The 14068-nt window shown below is 39.9% G+C and overlaps 1 protein-coding gene across 1 annotated transcript in view; it reads right to left on the bottom strand.

Moving 5' to 3' along the window:
• Positions 1–11306, bottom strand: part of LOC145485848 (uncharacterized) — a 30599-nt gene extending 19293 nt beyond the window's left edge. Inside the window, exons 1-3 of the mRNA XM_081464533.1 lie at positions 10763–11306; positions 1390–1664; positions 124–403 (exon numbers count right to left, since the gene is read on the bottom strand). Coding sequence (XP_081320659.1) covers positions 124–403; positions 1390–1664; positions 10763–10894 — 687 coding nt within the window. The 5' untranslated portion in view covers positions 10895–11306. The remainder of the gene's footprint in view (positions 1–123; positions 404–1389; positions 1665–10762) is intronic.
• Positions 11307–14068: the final 2762 nt, after the last annotated feature.

Raw genomic sequence — 14068 nt, 5'->3', positions numbered from 1 at the left:
TTATTTTCTTATTTTAAACACCATACACTTTCCGTTTTATGTCGTGCTGTTAATATATCAGGCAGTGGGCCCTCTAGATCAACCTTTCCCAAACTGAAGTAGTCTAATAGTTTAAAGAATTACCTCTTCAAGTAAACCATAAGGGAAACTATCGTTTGCTATCGAGGACTCTTCGACGCTTGCCCAACGACATTTTACCGTATCTCCATCGGGATCTTCAACGGGGATGCGAATTTCTTTGGGGCAACCCTCTTGAAAGCGGTAGATGGCCAGGCTCCTTGTTACCGGGGATGAGTTAATTTTTCCATTATCTGATCGCGGGGTGAGGTCAATTTCCCCAGAAACAAGCCATGAACTATCCCCATACCGAGACAAAGAAGAAATCCAACAGCAGCTCGTGTATCTAAATAATAATAGTAATAAAAAATAACAATGAACTAATATTATTAGAGGAGGCCTCCAATCACCGAGAGGTGGTTTTCAGGAGGGTCCTTTAAAACCAGCATTTTCCGTTAAAAGAAGTACAAATTGAGCAAGAAAACAAATGCCAAATTAAATTAAACTAGAAAAGTGTCTGTGAAGTGGCCAAAGGAGCAAAGCATTGTGAATCTGTAGATCAAAACCAAATCACATCTTTTTTTTAAACCTGCTGGGATGGCTTGAATACCTTTTAAGTGTTGAAAATAGGTATTCTGATACTGCTCAGTGCTGGTTTCGTTTTAAATTTTTACTTCCTGCCTCATAACAAGATGAAGTTCGTTATATTCAGACCCATTTTCAGTCACCCAAAAGAACCAACATTTTCGGTTAACAGAAGTACAAACTGAGTAAGAAAACAAGTGCGAAATTAAATTAAACTAGAGAAGTGCCGGTGAAGTGGCCAAAGGAGCATTGTGTGTCTCTGGATAATTTTCTAAAAGAGAGCTAGTTCTGAAAAAGCGATTATTTTTTTTATTCTGGCCTGTGGCTGTTGAGCCGCCATTTTCACTTAACATATCACTCCTGAGAAGCGTGGTTTTGGGGCCGCTGGTTTTCTAATCAGGAAATCTCGGGTTCAAGCCTCCCTTCTTGCCACGGGCGTGATATGTTCACAGTACCCCTGAGTTCAACTCCTCGGTTACACTTTGTAAATAACCAACCGGTCAGCCTGCTGCGACTTCAATTTTTCAACTTATTTTCGTCTGTTTGAATGTCCGATACTGTAGCTCGTTCATTGTAGCCTTAACTTACCTGGATTAATCTTTACCAAACTGATGTCACTTTGGGGCTGAAACAAAACTTGAACCAAGCTTATAGATATGACCTCTGATATTTCATTTTACACTATCCCAATAATGGTTTTGTTTGTTGATGGTATTGCCGAAATCCCCACACAATAAGAGGACATACCTCACAATCCACACCAAGTTGTATGATGGAAAAGTATAACTGAAACTGTTTTCACCCATGGACCAATCTTCATTGCTACTGAAGTCAGTACAATAAAATCCAGTATCTGCAAGGTATATGCTGTTATAATTACACTGTGGATTGGAAGCGTCGCTGCAGGTTGTTGTCCATGAACCTCCATTTCCAATAAGGACTCCCTGACTTTTCGTATCCTCGTCGCAGTAGTATGACAAGGAGAACGATCTTCGAAAAGCCAAACGAAAGGTAAAAGTGACCTAATAACAATACAGGAAATTGACAACAATTAAATTAGTTAAACAAAGTAAATGAACAAATAACCTTCATTTGGAAAGAAATTATGCTCTGATATTTGTTCGCGAACAAAGAAAGTGAATAGAAGTGAACTGTGAGCTTCTAGGAACAAATAGTGTCCAGGGACAAATATTTGAGCAGATTTTTAAAGTCAAATAGAGGCTATTGTTTTTATTGTCCTTCCAATATTTTTCGCAACACGCGAAATCCGAAAATTGGCAAATATACTCGCATACTTCCCAGTTTTAGCTGGGGCATACTCAGTCAGATGACGCGTTTAGACCAATCGCACGCGAGATAAATATTAGATGGATTATAACCCGAAATAATTTAGAATTATCTTTTATCAGCTCGTTGAGAGAAAATTCGTTCATTGATCTAAAACTATGATACAGTTGACAAATAAGGTGCAGGGAATTTGAGCATACTTATCGGGGTGTAACAAGAGATCACTTTGATAATCTCTTGAGTGTACTAAAAGGCTAATATTTATTGTTTTATAGCTGGCGTTTTTCCAGCTACAGCGCGTCCATTCATTGGCTAGTTCATGGTCACATGGCATCTAACAATGAAACTGTTTACCGCCAAATGTCATGACAGCATTGCGAGACCTATGACGTAAAACGGGAAAAAGTTCACCGTTACCCGCGAAATGTTGACCGCTGTTACACATGATAAGAGCGTGCAGTTGAAGGTGGCCAGATGTTGTCGCTGGAATCTCAGCGGGGAAGAATTTATTTTGGTTTGCGGGAATTTGTTTTGCTATATAACAAATCACTTAATGACTGGTCCCTATGGAAACAGTGAATTTTGTTTCCCCCGAATCTCATGGAGATTCTCGGGAAACAAAATTCGCTGTTCCCCTCGAGACTAGTCATTAAGCTTCACTCACTGTAATTTTTAATATTCTTCTACCAAAGTGCAAAGATAACCGAGACCAACGCAATAAACTGACGGTCGGTTTAAAAAGGTCATCTAATTATCCTTCCGGAAATTCTCAAATAAAGAGAAAGAAGCTCAATTCCCGCACTATTTGTGTTCCTAGGCCTTTCCACAAATATCCGAATATTTTTGAGAATATTTAGAAGTTTCCGAGATATTTAGAAAACATAAAGATATTTAGAGATTTTAGAGATGTTTAGAAATATTAATTGCATTTTTGGCTGAGCCCTGGGTTTTCCTCGCTGTTTTCTTGAGGCAATACTCAGTTCTATAACAGAAACAATCCAGATTATCGATTTCCCATTAATTCCATATTACTAAAAGTGCTAAAGCAGCAATTTTCCAAATGGCAGATGCTCCCCAACTCTTACTACTCTTGTACTACTGTTTTCAAGAAATATTTGAAAATGTTTGTCTATGTAATACAAAATTGACCTATTTTGAAATAAAAATAAGAGATATTTAGAGGGTTTCTCGAGATATTTAGAAATTGTTTTGTGATACTTAGAAATCATTTTGATAAATTCCAGAAAGATCTTTAGGCGATTTTACATGATATTTGTGGAAAGGTCTACATGACTTGCAAGAGTGCTTGAGTGCAGGCTAGTAATCCATATATAGTGATTCAATCAATTACTCGCGCTTCTAAAATAAGCACTCTAGAGGGGGGTAAATGGGGGTAGGCTTAACCGCCCATCCGTGCTAGTGTTAGGGCAATCAGTCGATCCGACACTATCGTTTTTCCAAATTTGAATCCAGATTATTTTGTGCCCTAGTTTTAATGCAATAAAATGCAGACCTTTCTGTGTTGATTTTACCATGAATGCTGCAATGCTTAACCGGTTCAGTGTAAATGTATTGTAAGTTGCTGAATTTTTTTTGGGAGAAAAATGACATTCAAACCAATTTTAATGAAAAAGACCGAAAAATAGAGAACACCAACATGTCAACTTGAACAATGTCATGGATCAACGCGAACTAGAAAACGGCCAAAATTCGCAGCTGATCCCCAAATCCGTCAAATTTATCACTTTATCACTTTGGCTTTTCAAGGTCTAATCCGTCGATCCTTGAATCTATTCACTCCCCCACCCCCTTCCTTTAGCCTACTTTAGTGCAAAGCCAGAGTCAAGTATTCAAACGTGATAGGAAACACGCTTGTTTTCGCATCCCTCCTAGAGATGGCTTATTAACTTGCATAAATTATCACAAGGGCTGACAAACGTGCTCAGTTTCCAAGAAATGGCCACAGTCAGCTGCGTGTGAAGAGGAACATATTTGAAATAATTGTTATATACAATTGTGCAGTTGCAGTGGCACCAAAACTTAAAATTAAACAGCTGGGCAAAGTAAAAAGACCTACTTGTTGTTGCAACAGTACTTGGTAGCGCGTGCAATTCGCGCAATCCTTCAATACAATACTCGTGTCATTTCAGACAACGTAAACTCTACAGTCTACTTTACAGCCAAGGTGACAGTATTGATATTAAACCATGACACGAGGCGAGCAAAAAGAGACTAACTTATGTTAGATTAAGTCGCGTCTACAAATAACTTGTTAATATGGATGATTATCAGGAATGCGAACAATCTTTCCAAGAAATGGACACAGTTGGCTAAGTATAATAACGAAAATATCTGCAATGCTAATAGATAACATTTTGCGGTTGCAGAGGCATTGAAAATCCAAATTAAACGGGTGAGCAGAGCGGCATTTTTCGTTGGAATTTGGTGACATGTACAGTCTGAAGAAAATATCTAGGGTTCTATCAGTGATCTTATCAGCTGGTCTTAATCTTATTTGTGAAATATGACTAACATCAAGTGATATTAAGACTACTATGAACTAATGGCAAAGATCTTTCCAGAGCGCATCATGAATAGAGTTCTTTCTCTTGATAGCGGGATGCATTTTACTGCCTGACTGCAGTTAATTAGTTGATCTTTAGTGACGTTGATTCATTTATGGTCAAGTGGAATATTTGGGGGCAGCACGCCCTTTGCAAAGGCTGGCCGCGTAAAGACACTTATCTCTGAAAAACTTGAAATTGATTTTGTGACATATATATTTGTAACGTGCATGGGAAAAAGAGTTCATCTGCAAAAGTAAATCGTAGTTTTTACAAAGTTTCGATTAATTTTTACTCTCGTTAATTGTGCGTTCGGGAGAGACTTGTGGGCGTATTTATATGCTAAGTGTCGAGAATTGGCATCGTACAAACTTCGGAATGATCCTTTGGAAACATTTACTTTTCACAAAAGCGCTAATTTATGGCTATTTCAGGGGAACAATGTATTATCGCAAGTACTGTCAACTTTATTTTCAATTTTTACTCTTGAATCTGTGCGGTCGGGAATCCTTATGCGATATAAGGTGAGATTGCCGTCATCATTTTGTTAGCGAACGGGACTTTGAGCGCGATGTCCAACGAGTTTAAACATCGTTGGGCATCTGCTTTGCCAAGCAGAAAGGTCTCTGATGAGTCCCTTGACCGAAACGAAACGAGTTACGTAAGACTAGCCACGAACAGTGTATTATCACTAAATTTTTCAAGTTGAAAATAGTAAAACACTCGTTCAATTACACTCGCTGCCAAAATCTCTCCTGGCAATTAAAAGTACAGCAGTTCCATGACTTCAAGACCTTCAAACTAGTACCGCGAATGTTGAAATTCCACTGTCACGAGTAGTGAGTACCCTGCAGCCACGACGGTCTTCTCACGAAACTCGAGTCTTATACATGTAGATACGGCCTTCCGCTTTCTTTCAGTTAAAACTGCAAAAATGGTCAAAGCAATGAAGGATGTGACTCTATGTCGGCGACGATTATACTTGAGAAGGGGAAAACGAGCTTATCTTCAGAAAATGCGTTGCTAGGATGCTCCGGGAGCGCCATGGACAGAGGGGAAAATATCTTTGACTCAAAAAAATACCAGTCCAGCGACAGAGTGAGAACAAACCAGGAAAAATTGTATACCTTAGGTGAGCAACTTTTAGCATACCGAATGCATTAAAAAGGGGTTAGCCCGTACGGGCACATAAGGAAATATGAAACAATGAATGTACTTGTCCTTAAGAGGCGAGCAGAGAAAGGCGCAATAGCATACGAGACTTAGCGGCTGCTTAATATAGAGTAAGATTTTTTTTTGAGCGGCCTCCAGCCACTCTGTTGAACCTACACCCTGGCTAAGGGAGTAGTCTGTAAAATGCCCTGCCACATGTACTGAGGACGGCTACAGACGCCAGTAAAAAGGGATGCGAGAGAGCTTATTGAAAAAGGCATGCTAAACCTTGAATTGAATCAGACTCCATGCATGATGGAAAATTAAATATGTTAGCTATTGAAGAAACTCAAAGGACGGAGGGAATTTAAAGGAAGGAAGGAAGCCTCAGCAATTTAAATCAAAGAGAACTCTGTCGATCGCAGTTCAATACTTGCTTCCGGCAAAGTAATACTGATTTTTGGCGCATACAAACTTCACATTTTGTTGAAAGAAAGATGTGTGGCACAAAGCAGACATCGATCACAAAATTCTCTGAAAATAGCGCAGCAAAAATCATGATTCAGCCCATTGTAGTTTCACCTGCCTAGTTATCGACCCAAAACTTGCTAAAAGCTCATACTTTGTATCAATGCCTCTGCCAGAAGGATTTGCACAGGCAGCTTCTAAAGTGTTTTTGAAACAAACTGCGTCCGACCAATAATCAATTTAATATAACAGCATTCCGCCGTACATGTGAATCGCTCATTAAACAAGCCGCAAACTGCTGAAAATAGTCAGCTTCAAACTTCCACACCCATCTGCTATCGCAGTATTTATGTAGTTTAACAAGGAAGCGATTCAGACTATAAAAAGTAATTCATTGCGAGTACAAAACGACGCGCAGTTGCAGTGATTATACAAGTACCTCAAGTGGCATTTGTACAAGGGTCGTGGAAAATGGTTATTTGCTTCTCTATAGCATCCAAGAGCACTCGCGAGTAGCGAACTAGTAAGTTGCTGCTAGAAACGTTGTAACAAATGAGCAGCAATCGTTCAAAGTATCTCTATGAAGTGATCCCATTTTTACTAGATTCTAAATGATCATTACGGGCTTTGCCTATCTACTTATAATTAGTGGCTGGTGTGAAGTTGGGTGTAGTACTCTACCGTGTTGCTGCTGAAGCCCGGAGTCGGAGCCCATTCTATACTGCCAAAACGAAAATGTGATGCTTCCGCCGACGATAGCCATAGCAGGAGAGTCAGGAGAGAAAGGAAGCTCACTGACTTGCAGCGCGTCATCTTGTTATCGAAGAACCTGCTTCTCGTTCGTTTTGCCTGACTTCGAATTCTTAGTGAATAAAAATCAAGGTCACTGTAACAAGCGCTCAAAGCACGGCAAGCTAACTGTGAAGCTGCCAATCAAAATCATTGAGACGTATCCACCTTCTACTAACAAATTATCCACAGCGTGAAGGCGTTTTTGAAAACTGCATTTTTTGAAGTTCATTTCTGTTTAAAGTAACCATGAATTGAGATATACGGATCGATTCAACACTATAATATGCCAGATATGTGGCAGACTACTTTTGATAAGTAATGATATTAAACTGAAAGCCACCAGGCCGGCGTCGAGAAAGAACATGGTTTTGAACAACTTAAGCTGTTAAGTTAGCTCTTCTATCTTCTCTCTCACCCCTTTGTTATTACGCGCGGCTTTTGGTTAAACGAAGGTTTACTCCATTTTACGAAAACACGAGATCCGCCAGCAGGACTCGAATAAGAATCTGCTGTGTAAACAAGACGCTATTGTTGTCCAGTAAAGAAGCTCATACATTCTAACTCATTGTAATTAATGGACAGTTTCCTTACTGATTAGTTTTGTTTTTGTCAGGGTTGGTTTAAGGTATGAGTCCCCGCTGGCGGAGAGGTAACAATAGGCTCTTGGAGTATTCAGTTAATCTTTGCTGTGCCAGCGTTTTAACTGAAGTAGCAGTGATAAGAATTAAAAGTGCTTTCCTTTCATCACGAATTTGAGTCACCACAAAATATTTCAACAGTACAATCGATGCGATTCTTGTATTAAGAAAGTATTGAGAAATTATTGAGAAATCAACTGTGGCAATTTCGTTAACTGGAAGTGTTGACGTCACGCTGATTGACTGCTAAGGGCGCTAGGTAGCTGTTCATAGAAAGGTGGCAGTGGAGAAATAAACTACGTCTTGTTTACAAATTTGATCTTTGGGTTTCAGTTTTTTTGAATTCTTGTTTTAATTTACGACCCATACGCGGGGATAGGTGTGTAGCTCGAACTAATTTTCATAATTGTCTGTGGTTAGCTACCGTCGCACCTTTGAGAAAGCGGCTTTTGTAGAATACCGAGTTCTCGGTCGATAGGGTCTAAAAGTACTTACGAGTGACCACGAGTGACCACAAATGACCACAAATGATCACGAGTGACCGCGAGTGACCACGAGTAACCACGGTTAAGATAAAGTCAAAAAATTATCATAACGTCATTAAGAAGTAATTGTGAGGTCATTTCATCAAATAATGACCTGACCAGTGACCACACTTAGGCTATTTAATAGTGCTGAGAGCACTGCCTGTGAGTTCAGAATTCGATTTTTTTTTTCTTTCCAAATATTGGCTGTTGACCTTCTGCTCTTTCATGCTTCATTTGTGATCTTTTTTCAGTTGTGAAAAGTAAGAAAATCCGAGCGATCTTATTAAACGTAGTGTAAAGGCTCAAAACTTCACTCGCGGACTTTGCCAGTTTTGGTTGATCGAATTAACAAATAAAGAAGCCTCGACTGTGCTCTGTTCTGTTGTAAAGCACGCAGGAAGCGGTAGAGCACGAAAGAAGTGTAGGGGAAAACACGAGACGAAGTCGAGTGCTTTTTCCCACTTCTTGAGTGCTCTACCGCTTCCTAAGTGCTTTACAACAGAACAGAGCGCAGTCGAGGCTTCTTTATTTGTTTTATGATAAAGAATCCGATAATTTCCCCGCGCATTCTAGGGGTTGACACATTATGCCGGCATAATTTCGAGCATAATACTATATGTGGAGCATCGAGCATAATGCCGGCATAATAGTGCATTTGCCGGCATAATAGTGCTTTTTTGGCGGCATAATAGTGCCATTTTGCAACATAACAGTTATCTCCTTTTTTAGAGCTACTATTGTCCATTTATTAAGTTAAAACTACAAAATTTCAAGCTATTTTAATGTTCTACATGGTTTCCATTACTATTATCGCACTTCACGGGGGTCCCGGAAAAAATTTTTACGGCACAATTGACTCACCGGGGTCCGGGAAAAAATTTTTTACGGCATAATTGTAACTCACCGGGGTCCGGGAAAAAAATTTTGCGGCATAATTACGATTACAATAGTTATAGTCGAGCATAATTTGGAGCATAATAGTCCGTTTTGGGGGCAGTGCCAAAAAGCATAATGCTCGATTTTAGGAGCATAATGTGTCATCCCCTAGCGCATTCGGCTGAATTTTCAAACCAAACTTTATTTTCCAAACGAGTAAAAGTGGCGTCAGCAGTGCTCTGTTCTGTGATAAAGCACGCTAAAATAAGCCAATCACAATCCTTGTTAGAATTGTTCAAATAATTTGATTGGCTAACGAAGCGACAGCTGTCAATTACAAACTGAACTTCAGCTAAGCTTTCAGTTTCGAGTGGTTTCGAGCGGCTTTCGAGAGAAGAACGATGTCTTCAAAGTTGGCTTTTTAGTCAATTTTCAAATAAGAATCTAAAGGCAGGCAAAGGTTTGTAGTCCATAGAAATCCGGCCGTATTGTGGCTCATGAAACCGTGCACTTTTCCAGTGAAAATTACTGAGCCAGGAGTTCAAAGCTTGCAGATAAAAATGCGAAATGCTGAGCTGAATTTGAAAGGAGCTACAGTTATTTAAGCTTTCGGCTTGCAGCAAGATTGCCCGAACTAGCGTAAAAGTTAGACAGACTAAACTGCTCCCACTGGTTCTACTCCGACCACAGAGGAAAATATCTAGAGCAAGCTTTGAGCTGACCGCACGTCGGTTCACTTCGCTGAGAAGACCAGAGAACGAGCGACCGTTACTACACTGCATGTAAGTGTTGTTTTAAGCAATTGAGCATTTTTACGAAAATAAAGCTTCTCATCATAAGCAGAGACAGCTCAATTGTTGTTTTCTGTCATTGTTTTACTTCTTAAGTATAATTTCCGCCTTCGTAACAAATATAATGCCTTTTATCGAAATACTGATTAGTTTGAGAATTTGTTTATTTCGCTACGGGTTTTGTCGGCGGGAATCCAGCAAAACTTGTCATTTTAGTACAGTTTTCACACTACTGTTGCTAGCAATGGTCTCCGTGAGCCATATTTACTGTAGACATAGAGCTCGTTTCCATTGCGTTTGTCTGAATCACAGAGGATGTTTAATTTGGGCCAAATTTGTCAAAATTCCGAGGCAAAAATTTGAAAGTCAGCTTACTGTCATCAACCCGTGCTCTGTTCCCTGATAAAGCACGCTGCTTCAGCCAATCAAAGCGCGCGTTATATGGAAACTTGAACTACTAATGAATGAATTAAACTTGTCAAACTATAAGCTTTATAGGGAACTATCAATGCCTCTGCCAAAAGGATTTGCACAGGCAGCTTCTAAAGTGTTTTGAAAAAAACTGCGTCCGACCAATAATCAATTTAATATAACAGTATTCCGCCGTACATGTGAATCGCTCATTAAACAAGCCGCAATCTGCTGAAAATAGTCAGCTTCAAACTTCCACACCCATCTGCTATCGCAGTATTTATGTAGTTTAACAAGGAAGCGATTCAGACTATAAAAAGTAATTCATTGCGAGTACAAAACGACGCGCAGTTGCAGTGATTATACAAGTACCTCAAGTGGCATTTGTACAAGGGTCGTGGAAAATGGTTATTTGCTTCTCTATAGCATCCAAGAGCATTCGCGAGTAGCGAACTAGTAAGTTGCTGCTAGAAAAGTTGTAACAAATGAGCAGCAATCGTTCAAAGTATCTCTATGAAGTGATCCCATTTTTACTAGATTCTAAATGATCATTACGGGCTTTGCCTATCTACTTATAATTAGTGGCTGGTGTGAAGTTGGGTGTAGTACTCTACCGTGTTGCTGCTGGAGCCCGGAGTCGGAGCCCATTCTATACTGCCAAAACGAAAATGTGATGCTTCCGCCGACGATAGCCATAGCAGGAGAGTCAAGAGAGAAAGGAAGCTCATTGACTTGCAGCGCGTCATCTTGTTATCGAAGAACCTGCTTCGCGTTCGTTTTGCCTGACTTCGAATTTTTAGTGAATAAAAATCAAGGTCACTGTAACAAGCGCTCAAAGCACGGCAAGCTAACTGTGAAGCTGCCAATCAAAATCATTGAGACGTATCCACCTTCTACTAACAAATTATCCACAGCATGAAGGCGTTTTTGAAAACCGCATTTTTTGAAGTTCATTTCTGTTTAAAGTAACCATGAATTGAGATATACGGATCGATTCAACACTATAATATGCCAGATATGTGGCAGACTACTTTTGATAAGTAATGATCATGTATTAAACTGAAAGCCACCAGGCCGGCGTCGAGAAAGAACATGGTTTTGAACAACTTAAGCTGTTAAGTTAGCTCTTCTACCTTCTCTCTCACCCCTTTGTTATTACACGCGGCTTTTGGCTAAACGAAGGTTTACTCCATTTTACGAAAACACGAGATCCGCCAGCAGGACTCGAATAAGAATCTGCTGTGTAAACAAGACGCTATTGTTGTCCAGAAAAGAAGCTCATACATTCTAACTCATTGTAATTAATGGACAGTTTCCTTACTGATTAGTTTTGTTTTTGTCAGGGTTGGTTTAAGGTATGAGTCCCCGCTGGCGGAGAGGTAACAATAGGCTCTTGGAGTATTCAGTTAATCTTTGCTGTGCCAGCGTTTTAACTGAAGCAGCAGTGATAAGAATTAAAAGTGCTTTCCTTTCATCACGAATTTGAGTCACCACAAAATATTTCAACAGTACAATCGATGCGATTCTTGTATTAAGAAAGTATTGAGAAATTATTGAGAAATCAACTGTGGCAATTTCGTTAACTGGAAGTGTTGACGTCACGCTGATTGACTGCTAAGGGCGCTAGGTAGCTGTTCATAGAAAGGTGGCAGTGGAGAAATAAACTACGTCTTGTTTACAAATTTTGATCTTTGGGTTTCAGTTTTTTTGAATTTTTGTTTTAATTTACGACCCATACGCGGGGATAGGTGTGTAGCTCGAACTAATTTTCATAATTGTCTGTGGTTAGCTACCGTCGCACCTTTGAGAAAGCGGCTTTTGTAGAATACCGAGTTCTCGGTCGATAGGGTCTAAAAGTACTTACGAGTGACCAAGAGTGACCACGAATGACCACGAGTGACCACGAGTGACCGCGAGTGATCACGAGTAACCACGGTTAAGATAAAGTCAAAAAATTATCATAACGTCATTAAGAAGTTATCGTGAGGTCATTTCATCAAATAATGACCTGACCAGTGACCACACTTAGGCTATTTAATAGTGCTGAGAGCACTGCCTGTGAGTCCACAATTCGATGTTTTTTTCTTCCCAAATATTGGCTGTTGACCCTCTGTTCTTTCATGCTTCATTTGTGATTTTTTTTCAGTTGTGAAAGGTAAGAAAATCTGAGCGATCTTATTAAACGTAGTGTAAAGGCTCAAAACTTCACTCGCGGACTTTGCCAGTTTTGGTTGATCGAATTAACAAATAAAGAAGCCTCGACTGTGCTCTGTTCTGTTGTAAAGCACGCAGGAAGCGGTAGAGCACGAAAGAAGTGTAGGGGAAAACACGAGACGAAGTCGAGTGCTTTTTCCCACTTCTTGAGTGCTCTACCGCTTCCTAAGTGCTTTACAACAGAACAGAGCGCAGTCGAGGCTTCTTTATTTGTTTTATGATAAAGAATCCGATAATTTCCCCGCGCATTCTAGGGGTTGACACATTATGCCGGCATAATTTCGAGCATAATACTATATGTGGAGCATCGAGCATAATGCCGGCATAATAGTGCATTTGCCGGCATAATAGTGCTTTTTTGGCGGCATAATAGTGCCATTTTGCAACATAACAGTTATCTCCTTTTTTAGAGCTACTATTGTCCATTTATTAAGTTAAAACTACAAAATTTCAAGCTATTTTAATGTTCTACATGGTTTCCATTACTATTATCGCACTTCACGGGGGTCCCGGAAAAATTTTTACGGCACAATTGACTCACCGGGGTCCGGGAAAAAATTTTTTACGGCATAATTGTAACTCACCGGGGTCCGGGAAAAAAATTTTGCGACATAATTACGATTACAATAGTTATAGTCGAGCATAATTTGGATTTTTGTTATTACACGCGGCTTTTGGCTAAACGAAGGTTTACTCCATTTTACGAAAACATGACATCCGCCAGCAGGACTCGAATAAGAATCTGCTGTGTAAACAAGACGCTATTGTTGTCCAGAAAAGAAGCTCATACATACTAACTCATTGTAATTAAAGGACAGTTTCCTTACCGATTAGTTTTGTTTTTGTCAGGGTTGGTGTAAGGTATGGAGCCCCGCTGGCGGAGAGGTAACAATAGGCCCTTGGAGTATTCAGTTAATCTATGCTGTGCCAGCGTTTTAACTGAAGCAGCAGTGATAAGAATTAAAAGTGCTTTCCTTTCATCACGAATTTGAGTCACCACAAAATATTTCATCAGTACAATCGATGCGATTCTTGTATTAAGAAAGTATTGAGAAATTGTTGAGAAATCAACTGTGGTAATTTCGTTAACTGGAAGTGTCGACGTCACGCTGATTGACTGCTAAGGGCGCTAGGCAGCTGTTCATAGAAAGGTGGCAGTGGAGAAATAAACTACGTCTTGTGAAGGTGAATTAATCAACATGACACGAGCGTGGGACAAAGAAAAATTCTGAGTCCCCGACAGGAATGGAACCCACGACCTCCCGAACACCGGGCGGGCGCGATCTATCTACTGAGCTACGAGAAGTCATGGAGAGCAAGGTCATTTAACTGAGTTCATATATGACAGGTGTCCTGCATACTGCTAGGATCAACACCTTTGTTAACTTATCACTACTCACGATGACTTCGATAGTGTTGATCCTAGCAGTATGCAGGACACCTGTCATATATGAACTCAGTTAAATGACCTTGCTCTCCATGAGTTCTCGTAACTCAGTGGATAGAGCGCCCGCCCGGTGTTCGGGAGGCCATGGGTTCGATTCCTGTCGGGGACTCAGAATTTTTCTTTGTCCCACGCTCGTGTCATGTTGATTAATTCACCTTCACATTTCATTACCGAGCTTAAAATTCACCATCTTTATTAACTTATCACTAAACTACGTCTTGTTTACAAATTTGATCTTTGGGTTTCAGTTTTTTTGAAT

The sequence above is a fragment of the Orbicella franksi genome, chromosome 1 (assembly GCF_964199315.1).
Source record: "Orbicella franksi chromosome 1, jaOrbFran1.1, whole genome shotgun sequence".
Classification (NCBI taxonomy): domain Eukaryota; kingdom Metazoa; phylum Cnidaria; class Anthozoa; order Scleractinia; family Merulinidae; genus Orbicella; species Orbicella franksi.
Note: the sequence above shows the minus strand (reverse complement) of the source record. Positions and strands in the feature narration are given on the sequence as shown.